The sequence below is a fragment of the Sinocyclocheilus anshuiensis genome, unplaced genomic scaffold (assembly GCF_001515605.1).
Source record: "Sinocyclocheilus anshuiensis isolate Anshui unplaced genomic scaffold, SAMN03320099.WGS_v1.1 scaffold2038, whole genome shotgun sequence".
In the NCBI taxonomy this organism is placed as follows: Eukaryota; Metazoa; Chordata; class Actinopteri; order Cypriniformes; family Cyprinidae; genus Sinocyclocheilus; species Sinocyclocheilus anshuiensis.
Genome location: NW_015547765.1, coordinates 69871 through 87508, shown reverse-complemented (window position 1 = coordinate 87508; position 17638 = coordinate 69871). Strand labels below are relative to the sequence as shown.

At 32.7% G+C, this 17638-nt stretch overlaps 2 protein-coding genes across 2 annotated transcripts in view; both read left to right on the top strand.

The window, feature by feature from the left end:
- Positions 1-4116: 4116 nt before the first annotated feature.
- On the top strand, positions 4117-7018 carry LOC107704533 (uncharacterized). Its single transcript, XM_016507473.1, has 5 exons — positions 4117-4141; positions 4246-4563; positions 4773-4910; positions 5031-5147; positions 6966-7018. The coding sequence occupies exons 1-5, from the start codon at positions 4117-4119 to the stop codon at positions 7016-7018; spliced, it is 651 nt and encodes a 216-aa protein (XP_016362959.1).
- A 2460-nt stretch (positions 7019-9478) lies between these two features.
- LOC107704541 (uncharacterized) overlaps positions 9479-17638 on the top strand; it is a 68805-nt gene continuing 60645 nt past the window's right edge. The window contains exons 1-3 of the mRNA XM_016507481.1: positions 9479-9503; positions 9585-9908; positions 10130-10261. Of these exons, the coding sequence (XP_016362967.1) occupies positions 9479-9503; positions 9585-9908; positions 10130-10261 (481 nt within the window). The remainder of the gene's footprint in view (positions 9504-9584; positions 9909-10129; positions 10262-17638) is intronic.

Genomic DNA, 17638 nt, shown 5'->3' with positions numbered 1-17638 from the left:
ATTTTTTATTTATTTTTTTATTTTTTTTATTTGTGACCTCTATAAATTATAATATTATCTTGAAAACTTGTGATGAATTTCTTAATAAATTCTGAATTGACAAACCACTTACCTATTGACTTGGTTTGATTTTCTAGTATTAACCTTTATTTTTATATCAGGTGCATTCTAACAGATCATGATCTATTGTCTTTGGGTTTTTTTACAATTATTACATAAACCTGACTCATGTTTCTTAATAATACTTAAAGAATGGTTGAGAGCATACGGAGACGTGAAATAACCACGTCTTCCCTTCTATTTCCACAAACCTCTCTTTTATGACCTACTTCTCTTTGAATTCTGTACAAGTGTCTTCCCTTTCCTTCCTTATCCCAGCTCACTTGCCAGAAACCTTTTATTGCTCTTTTGATTATTCCTTTAACTTCAAATTTGCTTAATGGAGTAGTACTTAGTCCTATTTCTGTATTTTTTAAGGTCTTCTTAGCTAAAATATATGCTTTTTCGTTTCCTTCCACCCCAACATGAGCCGGTACCCATACAAAATAAATATTTGTTCCTTGACTTTGTCATCTATGTCGAGTGAAGGATTTCTATTAGTATATATTGTCTGGATGTGGATTTGCCATACATAATACTTGTTAACACAGAATATGACTCTGAGCATATTACCACATTTTTATGATTCAAGTTCTCCACCCACTGAACTGCTAACATAATTGCAATCATCTCTGCTGTATAAACCGATCAATTATCTGTGATCCTTTTACTTATTGTATAATTTAACTCCAGAACGACAACAGCTGAAGCTGTTCTACTCAATGCTGGATCTTTTGAGCCATCTCTGTTTGTAAACAATGATTATATTCCATGTCCATATTGTCTCGCCAACTCCTTTGACATATATTTTTGTTTTTCCAGAATTATATTTTTCACCTGAAGATCAACTAATGGTAACATATACAGCCATGTAGGGACAGTAGGTAATATTACCGTTGGTAATTTCACTTATGCACATTCGCTGTGCCTCTTTATCTGCTATCCAGCCATAGCTTTCCACCTTTGAATATTCATATTCCCAACATTTTTCCAGGACGTTTTTTAACTGGGTGCATTTCTCCATGACCTTTAATTGAAATACAATATACCATTCTTAATTGCATTCTTCTAAATTCTAATGGCATTTTCCCTATTTCTACTTTTTTCCTCAAAGACATTGATGCGGAGCAATGTACAAAACTACCATTGTTGATCATATCAGAGCACAATATAATCTCCAAAGAGATTGTCGACTAGCTCCCCATTCTGTTCCAGCCAAACACCTTAATATATTAATGCCCTTCTTGCATTTGTCAATTATTTTTTTTAATATGAACTCCAAATGTCAACTTAGTATCCATCCATAATCACAAATATCGAACCACAGAAACCTGCTCTAACTTCAGGTTATATATTTTTTAAGTAACTTTCGAATTTTTAAACCTTTAATGCTCAAGCTATGCAAACCCCTTCTAATGCACAACACAGGTCTAAAATGACCCGTATTCATTTCCTATGTTATTTTATACTTCTTTGGGCATTTTTTGTTCTTTGTTTTTGTTCATTGTTTTGATCTTTTGAAAGCAGTTTATTTCAGCACTTAATATTCCCTGATCTATAAATTCCATGATCCATGAATATTCAAAATATTTTTTTTCCAATGACCACAAAATATTTAATTTTTTCAGGTTTTGTGTTACTACATCAAGTTTAAACACATGGGTCAAAAATGACCCATCTATGTAAGCTTGATAGAACAAAAGAATAAAGATTTTTTTTTTTTTTTAATAATTATTTTAGTAGTTATTTAGTTCAACACATTTAACACTTGAAATGTTTATTTGCCACTTTGTCACATATAACATACACATATCAATGATAACCGATAATACTGAAATTGTCTTCAACTGTAGTGAATTATAGTGAATATGACTGAATAAAAGAAAATGAAGTGAAGTTGTAGGCCAGGGATGGTCAGCGTCGGTCCTGAAGTGCCACAGTCCTGCAGAGTTTTGCTCCAACCTTGATAAAAGTTTTGTACTTAAATATGATCAAAGATCAGGGTAGTGATACAAAAAAGTTTTTATTAAAAAAGTAAGAAAGGAAAAATGAAAATAAGGATTTATGATGATCAAAAGCAAGTTAATTGAGGAATTCCTGGAATACTGAATGATGAAATTAATTTATTGCAAAGATATAGAAAATATAAAAGTCACTTTAGACCCATTTTGTGCATCAAAGTATTAAGGCTAAAATCAAGCAAATCTCTCTCTCTCTCGCTCTCTTTCTTTCTGGTTTTAATGGTGGGTCGCAACTAACGTGTTCAGATGCATACCGCCACCTACTGTACCGGGGTGTGCAACTTCAGGGCTTCATGTAGCCTACTTTACATAATCCAAAAAAAAATCTATATTCTGTGCTCAAACCATGTATCTTTAAGAAAATTCATGACAGCCTTACTAAATTCCCACATTTTCTCATGTGTCCCCAAAATACTGGTACTGAAACTGGAAATATCCATGGAGGAACATTACCCCATACCGTATTTGGACCATACACAAGTCTCTTTAAACCATAATCTTTGGCTACTGTATTAATATTCCAGCCGAATCCTTTACCTTTTCGTTCTTGTGAATAGTCCCAGCAATCACATAAGACCTCTGCAGCAGGCTGATCTTTCCCAGATCCTTTTAACTTAACCCAGTATGTTAGTGACAGCTTTACTAGTCTTAAGTGGTAGTTCTTTAGTTTCTACAAGTAAAGCATTAGTAGGAGTTGTTTTATTAGCACCAACACTAAGTCTAAGAGCTCTGAACTATATTCTGTCTAGTTTTTCCAGCACACTCTTAGCTGCTGCTCCATATATATAAAACATGATTGTATTTTAAGGCCTTGTATATATCAAGTAATGACTGTTTATCTCCACCCCAGTCATACCCTGAAACTGATCTCATAAGGTTTAGTACTTTATTACATTTATTTTCAATATTTTTAACATGTGTTCTCCATACACATTTCTCATCAAACCATCATTATAAATATTTGAACGTTGTTACCCTTTCCATACTTTGACCATGTAATTTAAACTGTATATTTTCTCATTTAATTTTTCAAATAAAAAGCATGTAACATGATTTAATAACTGACATCTTAAATTCACAGTCATATGTCCACCTCTTAATTTTAATTATAGTTTATTATTATAGCATTAAGCATTCTGAATATTACTCATTTTATGTCTAATATTTTTTCCATCTTTTCCATATAGCCCCATCTGCATATAATGAATACCCAATAATTGTACCAACATTCTCAAAGATGCCATTTATCATTACGTTAAACAGAATTGGACTAATAGCACTACCTTGCGGAATACCATTTACTATATTAAAATCGTTTGAAACATCATCTCCAACTTTAACATGAAATGTCCGATTTGATAAGAAGTCTAAAATCCAGTTGTACATCCTTCCGCCAATACCCATATTTTGTAATTGAATCAGTAGTCCTTCTCTCCACACAGATTAGCTTAAATTGCTGAAAAACATAATGCTGGCAATGGTAGAAAGGTCAAAGGTGTCACAACACCTGACAACAAACAGGTCAGAGTGCCCATGAGACCCCAGTCCATTGCCTCCAGTTGGCGCAAGAGCATCAGAACTTAACCATGTGCTCACAACAAAAGACAAAACAAAACATAACATAGAGCATTAGCAACCAGATTAAACTGAAACCAAACCAGACAAGAGTGTCAGGACCCAGATACCAGCCTTCAAACACACACTACATGAGTGTCCTGAATAGATGAGAATTTCAGAATTTCAGACATAATCTGAGAAATATACCAAATATTTGAGAAATATCAAACGTGTTAAACTTAATGAAGTGATGATGGTGAGGGGGAATTAGGTGTTGAGAGCAGAGCAGATTTGACTTTGACTTCCTCTTGATGTGGGAAGTTTTTTTTTGTTTTTTTTCTCTTCATGTCTTTGCTTTAGAGCTGCAGTAGATTCATCTTCAGTGTTGTTTGGAGGAAAGCAGATTTTATTCTGAAGTGTCTTAATCCACGACAACAAGATGAAGATCATTCAGCTTCAGCTCTGTGAGTTTATTACATGATATCAGTATATTTACATGCTTTATAACTATTAAAATTATAGTTTTATGCTATGCATGACACAGGGTTATTTATTTTTTATCTTATAGATGTATTAATCTGTTGTCAGTATGCAGTGTCAGATCTACTGACTGATTTGGGATCAAATGTGAGCATAAACTGTGATCTTGATGAAAATGAGGTTTATTGGATTTTACTGAAATCATCAGATCCTCCGACAGTCATTCTACGATCATTCTCAACTTCATCTTTTTACCCTAATAAATCATTCAGAAAGAAATATTCAGTGCAGTTTAAACATCGTCTGGTTACAAATAATGTAACTGCTGATGAATTAGGAGTTTATTACTGTATGAACACAGAAACACCTCCAAAACTCAGCAACAGCACCAGAATATTCTTCACTGGTGAGTTTATTTTCTTCTTCAGTGATCAAGACATAATGATGATCACTGCTTACATACACACTAGTCATTAACTACTTAAATTGTTTTAAATACTCATGAAAAACAATCATATTTATACATTCCATAATATATTATAATTATCTTAAGTGCTACAAACCTGTAGCCAGTAACATTTTTACAGTAACAGACTGTGGACACTTTTATTACAGAACCAACTCCTCTAACTGTGTTAACTGAGTGTCACAATCATACAGTGACTGAGTATATCAAGCAGAATCAAACACAGTGGAAGATTATTATTATCATATCGGGTCTGATGAACGGACTTCTGATCATTGTGCTGATCGGTGAGTTAATTTTTAGCCATCTGTAAAAACATTTGTATCATGAATTTCTTTTTCGGCTTTTGACTACATTATGTGCAACCTTTTGTAAATACTGAATCTAATAAACTGTTCCATTAATAGGACTATTAAATGTTTTTGTTGGAAACAGAAGGTCAGCAGAACAATCACAACTCAACACTGATCTACAGCAAACACAAGTTACAGAACAGCAACAAGACCGTCTACACTTAAAAAACTGTGAATCCATCCTTATTACTAAAATTCATTTCTGTCTTGATAATTATTAAGGATTCTTGCTGACACGTGGAATGGCTTTCTTCATTTTGGTTCAGCTTTTCCATACTGTGTAAAAATATTCAGTCCAACCAATCCAGGCAGCACCTATACTGCTCTAAACCTGCTGAAGTCATGAACACATGACTGTTTTTATATTTATTTTGTTTACTTTTTCTTGATGTTTTACTCGGATCAGGGGTTTTCAAACTGGCATCTATGGGGAAGTTCTTAACTTACAAAAAAATATATATATATTTATATTTTTATTTTTTTTATTTTTTTTTATTATTGTTCATTTTTCATTCTGCTTTCTAAAGACTGGTTGGAAACCATTGAAAAATTGATCATAATTATTTTATTTAACTGAAGGCTTTTATATTTCTTTTTAGGATTAACATGTAACAGTACTCTAATAATGTGTAGAAAACACTGCATTGAAAATATTTACTGTCTATGAAGTGGACACTTGTTGTTCATTGTATAAATATTGTAATAATGTTTTAAACATGCAAATATGTCCCTGCCTTTGTATTTTAGTGGGTCCTGGAGAGAATCATCATATTTTGGTGTCGGAGGCATTAAAACATTTGCAATCTCCTGCTTCAGATGAAATGTGTGTTTAGGAACTTTTTTTTACTAGTTGGTTTCTTTGTCATTTGGAACAGTTTTGTTTTGGAATCACTGTCTTAATCAGTATCTGCTGAATTCTGTTTATCTGTGAGTGTTTGTCGACGTGGATATGTCTTTTTCAGCCACTTTGACCTTAGAATGGACTGTGTGCACATTATTCATTATTTTTGTGAAGCCTGATCAGCTGTGTTTTCAATGTTGTTGGACCAAGAAGAGGTTACATTTAATAAGATACAGAGGTCTGTTTATTTTGTCAAGATGGTTTAATTGATGCCTATAATGAAATCTGTCTTTTAAAACGAGTTAAATGCTCATAAGATGTTAAAGTCTGTAGAGTTAAATGTTGTGGCTTGTACTTTTCTCAACCCTCAGTTTTTTTTTTTGTTTGCCCTGTTTAAAATATGTAGAGTCTGTCTGCTATGGTTTTTAAAATATGTTTTATTTTGAGAAAACATCTATTTGTATATAGGAATCAGGAATAAAGATAAAACATGTGCTAACAAATGAATGACAGAAATATATTGTAGACGGAAAAACCTTTTTATATTTTAAATGTATTTATTTCAGTCTCATGCTTGAAATGATATTAATATGACTGCCTTTAATACCTTCCTGTAACAATTATGTTTCTCAATATGTAAATAGTACATAATAAATATAAAATAACAATATTTAAAACTTGCATACAGTACTTGTCCCGACTTGACATTTATGAAAAACACCCTTTTTCTAAGAACAAATTTCAGTTGTTATAACCTGGAATTCATAATGAAGCGATTTTTAAAAATATGTTTATTATAAAGTTGCTTCATACATTTCCATGTGTATGTTTTTGTGTGTGTTTGAGTATGCCACTCTTGATAATCTATGAGAAAGATGTTTAGCTGGTTATCACTACAGTCCCTCTATAATAGCTATAAACAGCATTTTGCTTCAATAACAAAATAATTCCAACATCATGTTAATATTAATTATTATTGAATATTGAAGAATTTGGGGTTTATGACTGTGCGGACAGACAAAACTTAAGCACTATTTCCAGATTCATTGTAAATAAATAATAAATAACAATAAAATAAAAAAATAAAAACACTACGCAGTAACTAAACTCAAATGCTCAAGTGCTAAACCAGAAACATGTTCCACTAGGTTTCACACTTGACAACCAACAACTCTCACCTTTGTCTAGAGTGGAGGTTTAACTGTGAAACGAGAGCACAGTTGATACCTTTATTTTAATAAAGGTCTCACAGTCTTAACCGCCAATGGAAAAAAAAAGCATGCAGCATTGCAGTATGTCTGCTATCAATCTTCTTTAGTGTTCTACTGAAGAAGAAAAAAAAGCCACCTACATCTTGGATGGCCTGAGGGTGAGTAAATTAACAGCAAACTTTAATTTGTGGGTGAACTAGGCCTTTTCTTTAATTGACTTATAATTCTGATAAATTTTAAAACTTGTGCACATATACATTTTGATACAAAAGTAAAACACAAAGAACAATTCAGCATGTGAATGTTTTTTTTCTGCTGGTGTCAGCGGTTACCTGTTGTTAAATCCTTTTTTTTTTTTTTTTTTTTTCATAAAATGTGTTAAAATACCCCATGTTTATTGTTAGTCCTTAACTGTGTTGGTTAAGTTACTAAAAAAAAGTAATCCACTACAAATTACTAATTACTTCTTTAAAATTGTAATTTGATTACATTACTGATTACTGCATTTAAAAAGTAATCAGACTACCAATTACTTTACTTTCAAGTTACTTTCAAGTTTACTTTACTTTTCAAGCTATCAAATCTAAAACAAAAAATACACTACAAAGTGAAACTCATAGTTATTTTATTAATGTAATATTGACTGAAAAATTACATAAGTTTTATTTGTATTGGCTACACTCGCATTATTTTATTTTTTTAAATAAAGAAAACAAATAGGGTGCGCTTTCTGCATTCTCAGTCTCCGCGAATATCTTCCTGAAACGATTTACTACGTGAACGATAACTACATGAGAAATATATCTAAAGAAAGCTTGAAGTGTCTGGTAAAATACCCCATGTTTATTGTTAGTCCTTAACTGTGTTGGTTAAGTTACTAAAAAAAAGTAATCCACTACAAATTACTAATTACTTCTTTAAAATTGTAATTTGATTACATTACTGATTACTGCATTTAAAAAGTAATCAGACTACCAATTACTTTACTTTCAAGTTACTTTCAAGTTTACTTTACTTTTCAAGCTATCAAATCTAAAACAAAAAATACACTACAAAGTGAAACTCATAGTTATTTTATTAATGTAATATTGACTGAAAAATTACATAAGTTTTATTTGTATTGGCTACACTCGCATTATTTTATTTTTTTAAATAAAGAAAACAAATAGGGTGCGCTTTCTGCATTCTCAGTCTCCGCGAATATCTTCCTGAAACGATTTACTACGTGAACGATAACTACATGAGAAATATATCTAAAGAAAGCTTGAAGTGTCTATTTTTAAATGACTAAAAAAAGATATAAAAATCGAACACAACATTTTGAAAAATGATTGGCAACCTTTCATTGCATCTAAATGTTGTAGGACTCGTCTGCATCTTAGCTCGCAATCTCCAGTGATTTATTAAAGGGCATACTGATGCGCAAACAGCTTACTCACCCTCATTTCATTCCAAACCCGTAAGACTTTCGTTCATCTTCAGAACACAAATAAATATATGTTTGATGAAATCCAAGAGCTTTCTTACCCTAAATAGACAGTAACACAACTGAGACGTTCAAGGCCCATAAAGGTAGTAAGGACATCATTAAAATAGTCCATGTGGCATCAGTGGCTCAATCGTAATGTTATGAACAGTGTTGGGGGTAATGCATTACAAATAATGCAAGTTACGTAATCAGATTACTATTTTCAAGTAACTAGTAAAGTAAAACATTAAGTTTAAATTAACAAGAAAATATCTGATTTACTTTTTCAAATGAGTAACGCAAGTTACTTTGTTTTCCTATTTATTCACTGACATCTTTCCTATCCCCGTGTTTAGAGAAATTGGTAGTAAGTGCAGAGGCAGAGGGATTTTCTTCAGCCTGAGGCTTATTCATTTCACTCTTGGTGTGAAAAGGACTTTACAGTCGCCAAAAATACAACTTTTGGGTTTTCTGTTATTAAAAACAAATAAGCAAGCCCAGCCCAGGTGACAAAAAGTAACGCAGAAGTAACGTAATGCATTACTTACCATAAAAAGTAACTAAGTAACACAATTAGTTACTTTATGTGGAGTAATGCAATATTGTAATGCATTACATTTAAAGTAACTTTCCCTTAAGCTATAAGAATAATTGTTTTTGTGTGTGCAAAGAATACAAAAATAATGACTTTATTCAACAGTTTCTGTAGGGGTAAATAAACTACAAACAATGAGAGAGAGACAGCATGATAAGGGTAACAAAATTTGGTGTCTCGGGGCCCCATAACTGGAATTTGTACACGGCTAATGAAGTGATGAGGCTCTTCGTTATTGAGGTCATGGATCATTGTGTGTTAAAACAGTGTGGTCAAACTTGACTTCCTCTTCTTCATGTGTATGTCTTTCTTGTCTTCTCCTGCAGTGACTTCATTACACATTGTGGAGGGAGCCAGATTTTATACTGAAGTGATCAAGACAACAACATGAAGATCATACAGCTTCAGCTCAGTGAGTTTACATATTATTAATATTTTTACCATATATTCTTTGAAGACTTTTATAATATATATTTTTTTATTCTTCACACAGTGGTATTAATCTGTTGTCAGTATGCAGTGTCAGATCTACTAACTGATCTGGGATCAAATGTGATCATAAACTGTGATCTTGATGAAAATGAGGTTTATTGGATTTTACTGAAATCATCAGATCCTCCAACAGTGATTCTACGATCTTTATCAACCACAACATCACCTTTTTACCATAATAAAACATTCAGAAAGAAATATTCAGTGCAGTTTAAACATCGTCTGGTTATTAATAATGTGACTGCTGATGAATTAGGAGTTTATTACTGTATGAACACAGAAACACCTCCAAAACTCAGCAACAGCACCAGAATATACTTCACCGGTGAGTTTATTTGCTCCTGTAGTGATTAAAACATTCTGAAAATAAGTGTGATTATTTTTTTACATTTGTTATTCATAGAAAAACATAAGGCCTCTCATTGGTCACTCCACACAGAGATAAATAAGTTATTAATATTTAATTCAGTTTTACAAACCTGCATCATTCTCATTATGTTCCAGTAATAGACTGACAGTAACAGACCGTGGATGATTTCTTTACAGAAGCAATTCAACTAATAACTGAGTGTCACAATCATACAGTGGTGGAGTTTATTGATCAGAATCAAACACAATGGCAGAATATTAGCATCATATCTGGACTGATGAACGGACTTCTGCTCATTCTGCTGATCGGTAAGTTATTCTTCTGAAATTAAATGATCAAATTAAATAAACACTAGTGGTGGGGCTGCATGTGAAAATATGAATATGATGCTCTTCTGCAGTTAGGAGGTGAAGATATTTTTCATTACTTAGTCTTTTGACTGTTAGTTTGGCATGTTTGTGTCTCCATATATTGTTACAGCTTAAAAATAATGAATCTAAATTATCTGTTTCTTTCTAGTTTCTGCTGTTGGAAAAACAGAACGGATGGAAAAACATGTTTATAATGCTGATCTGCAGACAAAAGTTACATATCAGCCTCAAGACGCAAAACTGTTACAAGTGCAATAAGGTAAATATGTGAAACCATCTTCAAATCGTTACTAAATATCATTACTATTATTTTATGAAGGTTTTTATTTCTATAAGTACAACAAACTAAAGTAGAGTTTTGTTCGGATTAATTTTGGGTTAAGTGCAGTTTAAATGCTAATTGTTTTCATCATTGCTCTTTCAGTACGCCGAGGGGGCCTTTTCTATAAAAATAGTCATCAAGTCAACAGCATCTGCGTATGATTATATAACATGTTCTTGGATATGATGTGGATTTTCCTGAAGAATTAATAGTTTTACAAAATCAAGAGTATTGGGGGAAACTGGGGCTAGTTGTCACAATTTTCCAGTAAAAACATATTATTTAGAACATTCTATATAGACATAAAACTTGAATAAATGAATAAAATGTAATATTTCCACCATTAGCAGCCAGAGAAAAGATACAGTTTAGGAGTTTACACAGATAGGCTACGCAGTAAGCAACAAGTCTGATGTACATTTTTTGATCTGGTTCATTTACATTTAGCCTTTAAAATGTTTTTGTACAGTATGTAACAACGTTATAATACTAGCCTAATGGCAAATTCTTACTATTATCACTTGAATGTTGCTATTTGTTAAAAGGGGAAAAAGTTGTTTTGTGGGAAAAAAAAATGTTTGTAACTAAGAATGTTCTCATGCTGAACATCCAGTATACTTATTACTTCGCTTTGCTAACTGTTTTGGAAATTTAAAACATATTTTTGCTGTACACAATTTTGTGTTCCGAAGAAGAAGAAGAAGAAATAACCATTGCATGTTTTATATTACATTTTCTTTCATTTATAATTCTAGAAAAAAAAAGAGTTCTACTTAAAACATATTATTACATATTTTTAGTCTAAAGGTAAGAAACAAGGAAAGACACAAATGATGTTCAATGCAAAACATTCAATTAAACAGCCTTTGAATATTCCTGTCCGCTGTTTTATTTTGTATTTTTTTATCTTTATTGAGTTACGTTTTTTGAATAAAGCTCTATCTGACAGTCTTGGGTCTGGTCTCTTGTCTTTGTGTTGTTGTTGTTGTTGTTGTTCGGTGATTTTACATGAATTATTTAATCATATGGTTTATTTAGATCTAATTTTAGCTAAAAAATTATTCAGATTCTCTGACTGAAAATGTTCTATGCGGTGACTGCAAACAGGGAAGCATATGCAGGTTTTTTTTGTTTTTTAAAATATTACAGTCCCAAAATTAATTTGATTTCTCTACATTTTAACACGTTTGGATAAGAATTAGACTAGCTTAAAAACCATGTCAGATTGCATTCATGATTATTTTTGTCATTTAAAATTTCTATTGTAAAAAAGCAGCTGTCAAATAGTTATGTTTAGTTTCGTTTATCTTGCACTATATGGAGTTATGCAATATTCTTCTAGTACCAAAGAAGCGTTTATATATTATGCAGTTTATATATTATGCAGTTATATTCACCTTTTATTACCGGGGACCTCACTGGTGGGTACATGCAAGCAAACATCTCTTACTGTGAGTGAAAACACATTTTTTAAATAAACCTCAAACTTTGTGTGTATGTGTGAGATTAATATTATTTAAAAAATACAGTATAATCAATAACATTTTGACAAAGCTACGAATCCCCTTTCACTTTTGTTAATTTCAGTGTTTTTATTAATGCTTTGTATAAATGTATATACTACTGACACAAGGCGGCAATATTCAGCACAGCAGCTGCTTCTGCTCGTTTGATATTGATTATTAAACTCTGTATATGGATGCTGCTTATTTTCATTACACTGACAGATCAAATGACTGATATATGACTGACTATATTCAAGTGATATTTTTGGACGCTTGAAAGTCTTTTCTGTTTGTATCAGCGCTCCTCTGCTGCCATCTGCAGGTCATTCATGATATGCAAATAGGTTAACTAGGATATTACTAGGTTAACCAACATTTCCTTGATCATCCAGAATTACGAGAAAGATAATAGTCAGTGACTAAGTCAAGTCCACCAGCTAAACGAAGACCATACCAGTATAAAAAGAACTAAAAAGACTTGGCCAACTTGTTGGTCTAATCTGATCTTTTCAGCAGGATCCTACTATAGACATCTATTCTTTCATATTATGATCATGTTAATCACATTATTTCACATATTGTTCATACAAGAAATGCCTTTTGAGCACGAGCTGGGCCTTTTGTATTGCATGTGTTTTTGTAGTGTGCTTTTCTATGTGTTCAGATTGCTTTTGGAGTCTGTTCTCATCAGGCTGGTTCTTAACCACATAGATTCAGTTTGCTGAGGTGAAACCTGATGGCATTATTTTATATTTACTGTAAGGAGTGGTGTTGCTGTGGTCACTCTCAGCACCACGATACTGGATTTATATGAATAACATGATATTCTGGTGCTGAGATACAGCTTAGGCCCCTAGAAGCCATGACCCTCATTGGGCCCTTAAAGAGACTTGAGAAAAAAGACCCACAAAAGACCCACACCCAGGTTTTGCTTTCATGTTTGTTTGTTTTTTTGCATGATTTCACAGTCTTGAAGTTTTGTTTTGAGGCATAAAACATTATTCTGAAGGTTCCCAAAAGCACAAGTGTGAACAAAATTAAGAAGGAAATGAAAGATTTAGTGATCTTAGAAGTGGAAATTAGAAACCATCTTGTGGCTTTTGCATCCAGAAATGTTTACTGTGACATTTTAAATGCAACTCAACAAAACACCATGTTTAAGTCAGCATTAAAAGCACAGAGTAGTTCATACATGTGAGAAACCGCTGAAAATCAACTAGAGGAGATTTCAAGGGTGTAGGAAATAAATATATAATGTTTTTAATTAACCTTCAAGCTTCCTTCGGAACAGATTTGGGCAAAATAATGTATTTATTTATTTATTTATTTATGTATTAATTGTTTCCTTAATCTGAGCTGTACAAGACTTGGCTACTTTTCCTACGTTTGCCACTTGAAATGCCACAAAAAAAATGGACTCAATTCAACAAAGTGTTTGAATAGAAAAAACAAAATTCCTTCATTTTTCTTTTTATTTGTCCAATAAAATTCAATAAATCAAACACAATGCAGATCATACATACACATACAACATTCTCAATGTGACAAACACACACACACACACACACACACAGCAAAGTCAGATCAAAGTCCTACTGCAGGAAATGTCTGGAACATGCTACTTGTTGACCCTCATTGGGCCCTTAAAGAGACTTGAGAAAAAAGACCCACAAAAGACCCACACCCAGGTTTTGCTTTCATGTTTGTTTGTTTTTTTGCATGATTTCACAGTCTTGAAGTTTTGTTTTGAGGCATAAAACATTATTCTGAAGGTTCCCAAAAGCACAAGTGTGAACAAAATTAAGAAGGAAATGAAAGATTTAGTGATCTTAGAAGTGGAAATTAGAAACCATCTTGTGGCTTTTGCATCCAGAAATGTTTACTGTGACATTTTAAATGCAACTCAACAAAACACCATGTTTAAGTCAGCATTAAAAGCACAGAGTAGTTCATACATGTGAGAAACCGCTGAAAATCAACTAGAGGAGATTTCAAGGGTGTAGGAAATAAATATATAATGTTTTTAATTAACCTTCAAGCTTCCTTCGGAACAGATTTGGGCAAAATAATGTATTTATTTATTTATTTATTTATGTATTAATTGTTTCCTTAATCTGAGCTGTACAAGACTTGGCTACTTTTCCTACGTTTGCCACTTGAAATGCCACAAAAAAAATGGACTCAATTCAACAAAGTGTTTGAATAGAAAAAACAAAATTCCTTCATTTTTCTTTTTATTTGTCCAATAAAATTCAATAAATCAAACACAATGCAGATCATACATACACATACAACATTCTCAATGTGACAAACACACACACACACACACACACAGCAAAGTCAGATCAAAATCCTACTGCAGGAAATGTCTGGAACATGCTACTTGTTAGGTTTATTGTTTACTCTTGCTCATTTGATGCCATTTTACTTTTTTGAGTTATTGAAATTTGCTGGGATTTTTTATTTTTATTTTTTGTTAAATAAATGATTACTCTGTCTCCTGCTTTGTATTTTCCTTATAGCATGGTAAGATTTCACTGTAAGCATATTTTGGCATCTTTGTAGTCTCACCCAACACAAATGTTGTTGTTGTTGTTTAAATTCTACAATTTTGACTTGTGATAAAATCTAAAGCTTAATTAAGTTCGTTATAACAATGGTTTATAGATTTCAGCCTATGCAGCGCATTGAGTACTACAGCCATATAGATATTTTTGACGTTTTGATATTTCTATACCATCATAAGTCACCAGATGTCCCTAAAGTCACCAAAATGTTAGGATTTTGGCTGTCTGAACTTACTGGAAGGTGTTTTTTTTGTGTTCTTTTTTTTTACTGAAGTAAATGAAATACTAAATATAACATAAAATTAAGCATGTTTGATATAAAATATGCTACTTTTACAGATAAATCAATTAAAAAACACCAAAAATCACAAAAAAATGCATAAATTGATATTTTATTTTATTTTATTTTATTTTATCGAAGACAGTGATATGACATTTATTAAAAAAAATAAAAAATAAAAATAAAAATTGGGATCACAGCTGAGACCTTCATGGCCAAATTTGTCCATGAACGACAAACTAAGGGCTGCTCTACAAAGGATGCTTGAAGGTTTGTTGTTGTTGTTTTTTAAAGTTCACTAGTGTGTGAAAGATTAATAAATGAAGTTTTTAATTAAAAAAAAAAGTTCACTAGTAATGCTCCAGTCTCAGTTAGGCTGTTTATAAATTATAGATGGATATATAAATAGATAATAAAAATGATTATGTGGATAGGGAATGTTAATTTTTTTATATATATTTTTAGATTAGTGTAATACTGCAGCACTGTTTGGAAATTCAGCTGGGTTTCTTGATGCTGTATGATCTGATAGACTCGCTAGACATGGTTTCGTATAGGCACATCCAAAGCGAGAAACTCATCCTGGTGACTGTCATCACCTTCAGCCTGACCTGGCTTCCTTTCCACTGTATATTATGGTTTTCATCAATGAAAAACATTTTTTTTTCTTTTTTTTTTTTTTAGATCTGCTCGGGTCAGAAGAGTGAGTGAGTGAGTGAGTGAGTGAGTGAGTAGATTGGTATGATGTGAACACACCTTCATGTCATTGGTTTTGTTTGTCATCAATGTAAGAACATGAAAAGAATGCAGAAATTCCAGTTACATCCTCATTCATACAGAGAAAAACAGAAGCCCCAAACATGCAGCCTTGTCATGAATTCACCTTTCAAACCTTAGTGTTAAGCAAACAAGTGCTTGTGTGTTGCTTGTTTGTTTTCTTTCAGTTGGATTCTTCTGAATGCTCTTTTGGCTTTTATCTACTCTTGTTCATTGTTATCGTGTTATGACAATGCTAATATTTGCCTTCAGTTTGACATATTATTCATCCAAGAAATATCATGAATGCAAGTCTTTTGTATTGTATACGTATTACGTTCTACAATGAAGTTTTTCCTTTTTTAAACCAGAAAACATCTAAGAGGAAATATACCTAATGCGATGTGCTTGGCTGAGAAAACACTGATAACATTATTTAACATAAACATTATTCTTCCAAGAAATACCTTGCATGCAAAAACCAGAACATTTGTATTGCATGCACCATTGTTGTATTGTGTTTCTGTATTTCATCATGACACTGAGGTTTGTTCTGATAGTGCTCAGACTGGTTCTCAAATACATAGATACGTGTCATTTCGTTTGCAGTGGCATGTCAGCTGATGTTTGATGTTTCACATTCACTAAGGCGTGGAGTTACTGTGGTGACACTCAGCACCAGGATGCTGGAGATATAAACACTGCCACGAGTTAAAAGAGCACAAACCCATTTCCCTACAGTTCCCTTCTGGTGCTGAGATACAGCAGAGAGTGAGTCATTTATGAGAAAACATTTACTTTAAGTGAAAACTTTATTATTTATAACACGAATGATCTGAACTCCAACATTTGCATTTTACAATATATTGGGTCTTGAATGTGAAGATCATCCACATACAATGAATTCTGAGACTCTTTGCTTCTCTGTATGTACTTGAGAAAACTGAAGTAGATTCTGTGATATAGACAGGCAGCATCTTTCACATTCTCATGAAGCTCTAAAAGCTCTGTTTTCATGGACAGACAAAGATCTCACCCTCGTTATCTCTTTCTCTCTCTCAGGTACAGTGTGTGTTTTCTCATACAGGTAAATGTATGTTGTATCATTTTCTTCATCTATTTTGTAACCAGTTCAAGTCGAACTATGACCAAATATTTTTGGTTTCACACCATCATGCTGATAAGGTTTGTTTAGTCATTCTGCAATCCTGCAAGCTGAACCACTTTAGTAAAAGCAGTGGTGGGCTGTCAGGGCCAGCAAAGCCTTATCTGCTATCAGAATCACTGATTTAGTTTTGATGTATTTTTCCATGAATGTGTATTAAATTATTTCCAATAGTCTATTCTCTTCATTTCATAGCTTTTCTCTTGGTTGCACTGCTTCCAGCAGTGTATGTTTATATTAGAGCTTTTATCCAATCATATTTCAGCAATCGTGTGGTCCCATCGCCGTATCGGCTCAAATGCATAGGCAATTGCACTTATTATGGACTTAACAGTGCTTTCAATGTAATCTTCCTCCATTTCAAAATAAGCGTGTGTTCAAAATGTAAAGAAATGCTTATATTACTTCACTGGCCATCGGAGCGAACCGCCCCCTTGACGTCACACGCGGTGGTACTGCAAGATGGCGGAGCCCTTGCTCCAAAAGCTATAACAAAACAACCTTTTTTCTTTAAAATGGTTACATTAATCATGTTTGTTATATATTTTTTAATCAAAGTGGAAATCACTTTACTAAATAATGTAAACTTGACTGACTGCTTCACTTCCACTTTAAGGCCTTCAGAATCAACAGCGCAGGCGTCTGTTAGTTTAAATCAATGGCAATGAAACCGTTGCTTTAACCAATCAGATTTCGAGTTGGCCACGCCAGGGCCATCT

Excerpts from the sequence above, each read along its gene's own strand:
- LOC107704533 (XM_016507473.1), top strand. The coding sequence starts at position 4,117 with ATGAAGATCATTCAGCTTCAGCTCT. Across the intron at positions 4,564-4,772 it reads CACCAGAATATTCTTCACTG|AACCAACTCCTCTAACTGTG; the intron begins GTGAGTTTATTT and ends CTTTTATTACAG. Across the intron at positions 4,911-5,030 it reads TCTGATCATTGTGCTGATCG|GACTATTAAATGTTTTTGTT; the intron begins GTGAGTTAATTT and ends TTCCATTAATAG.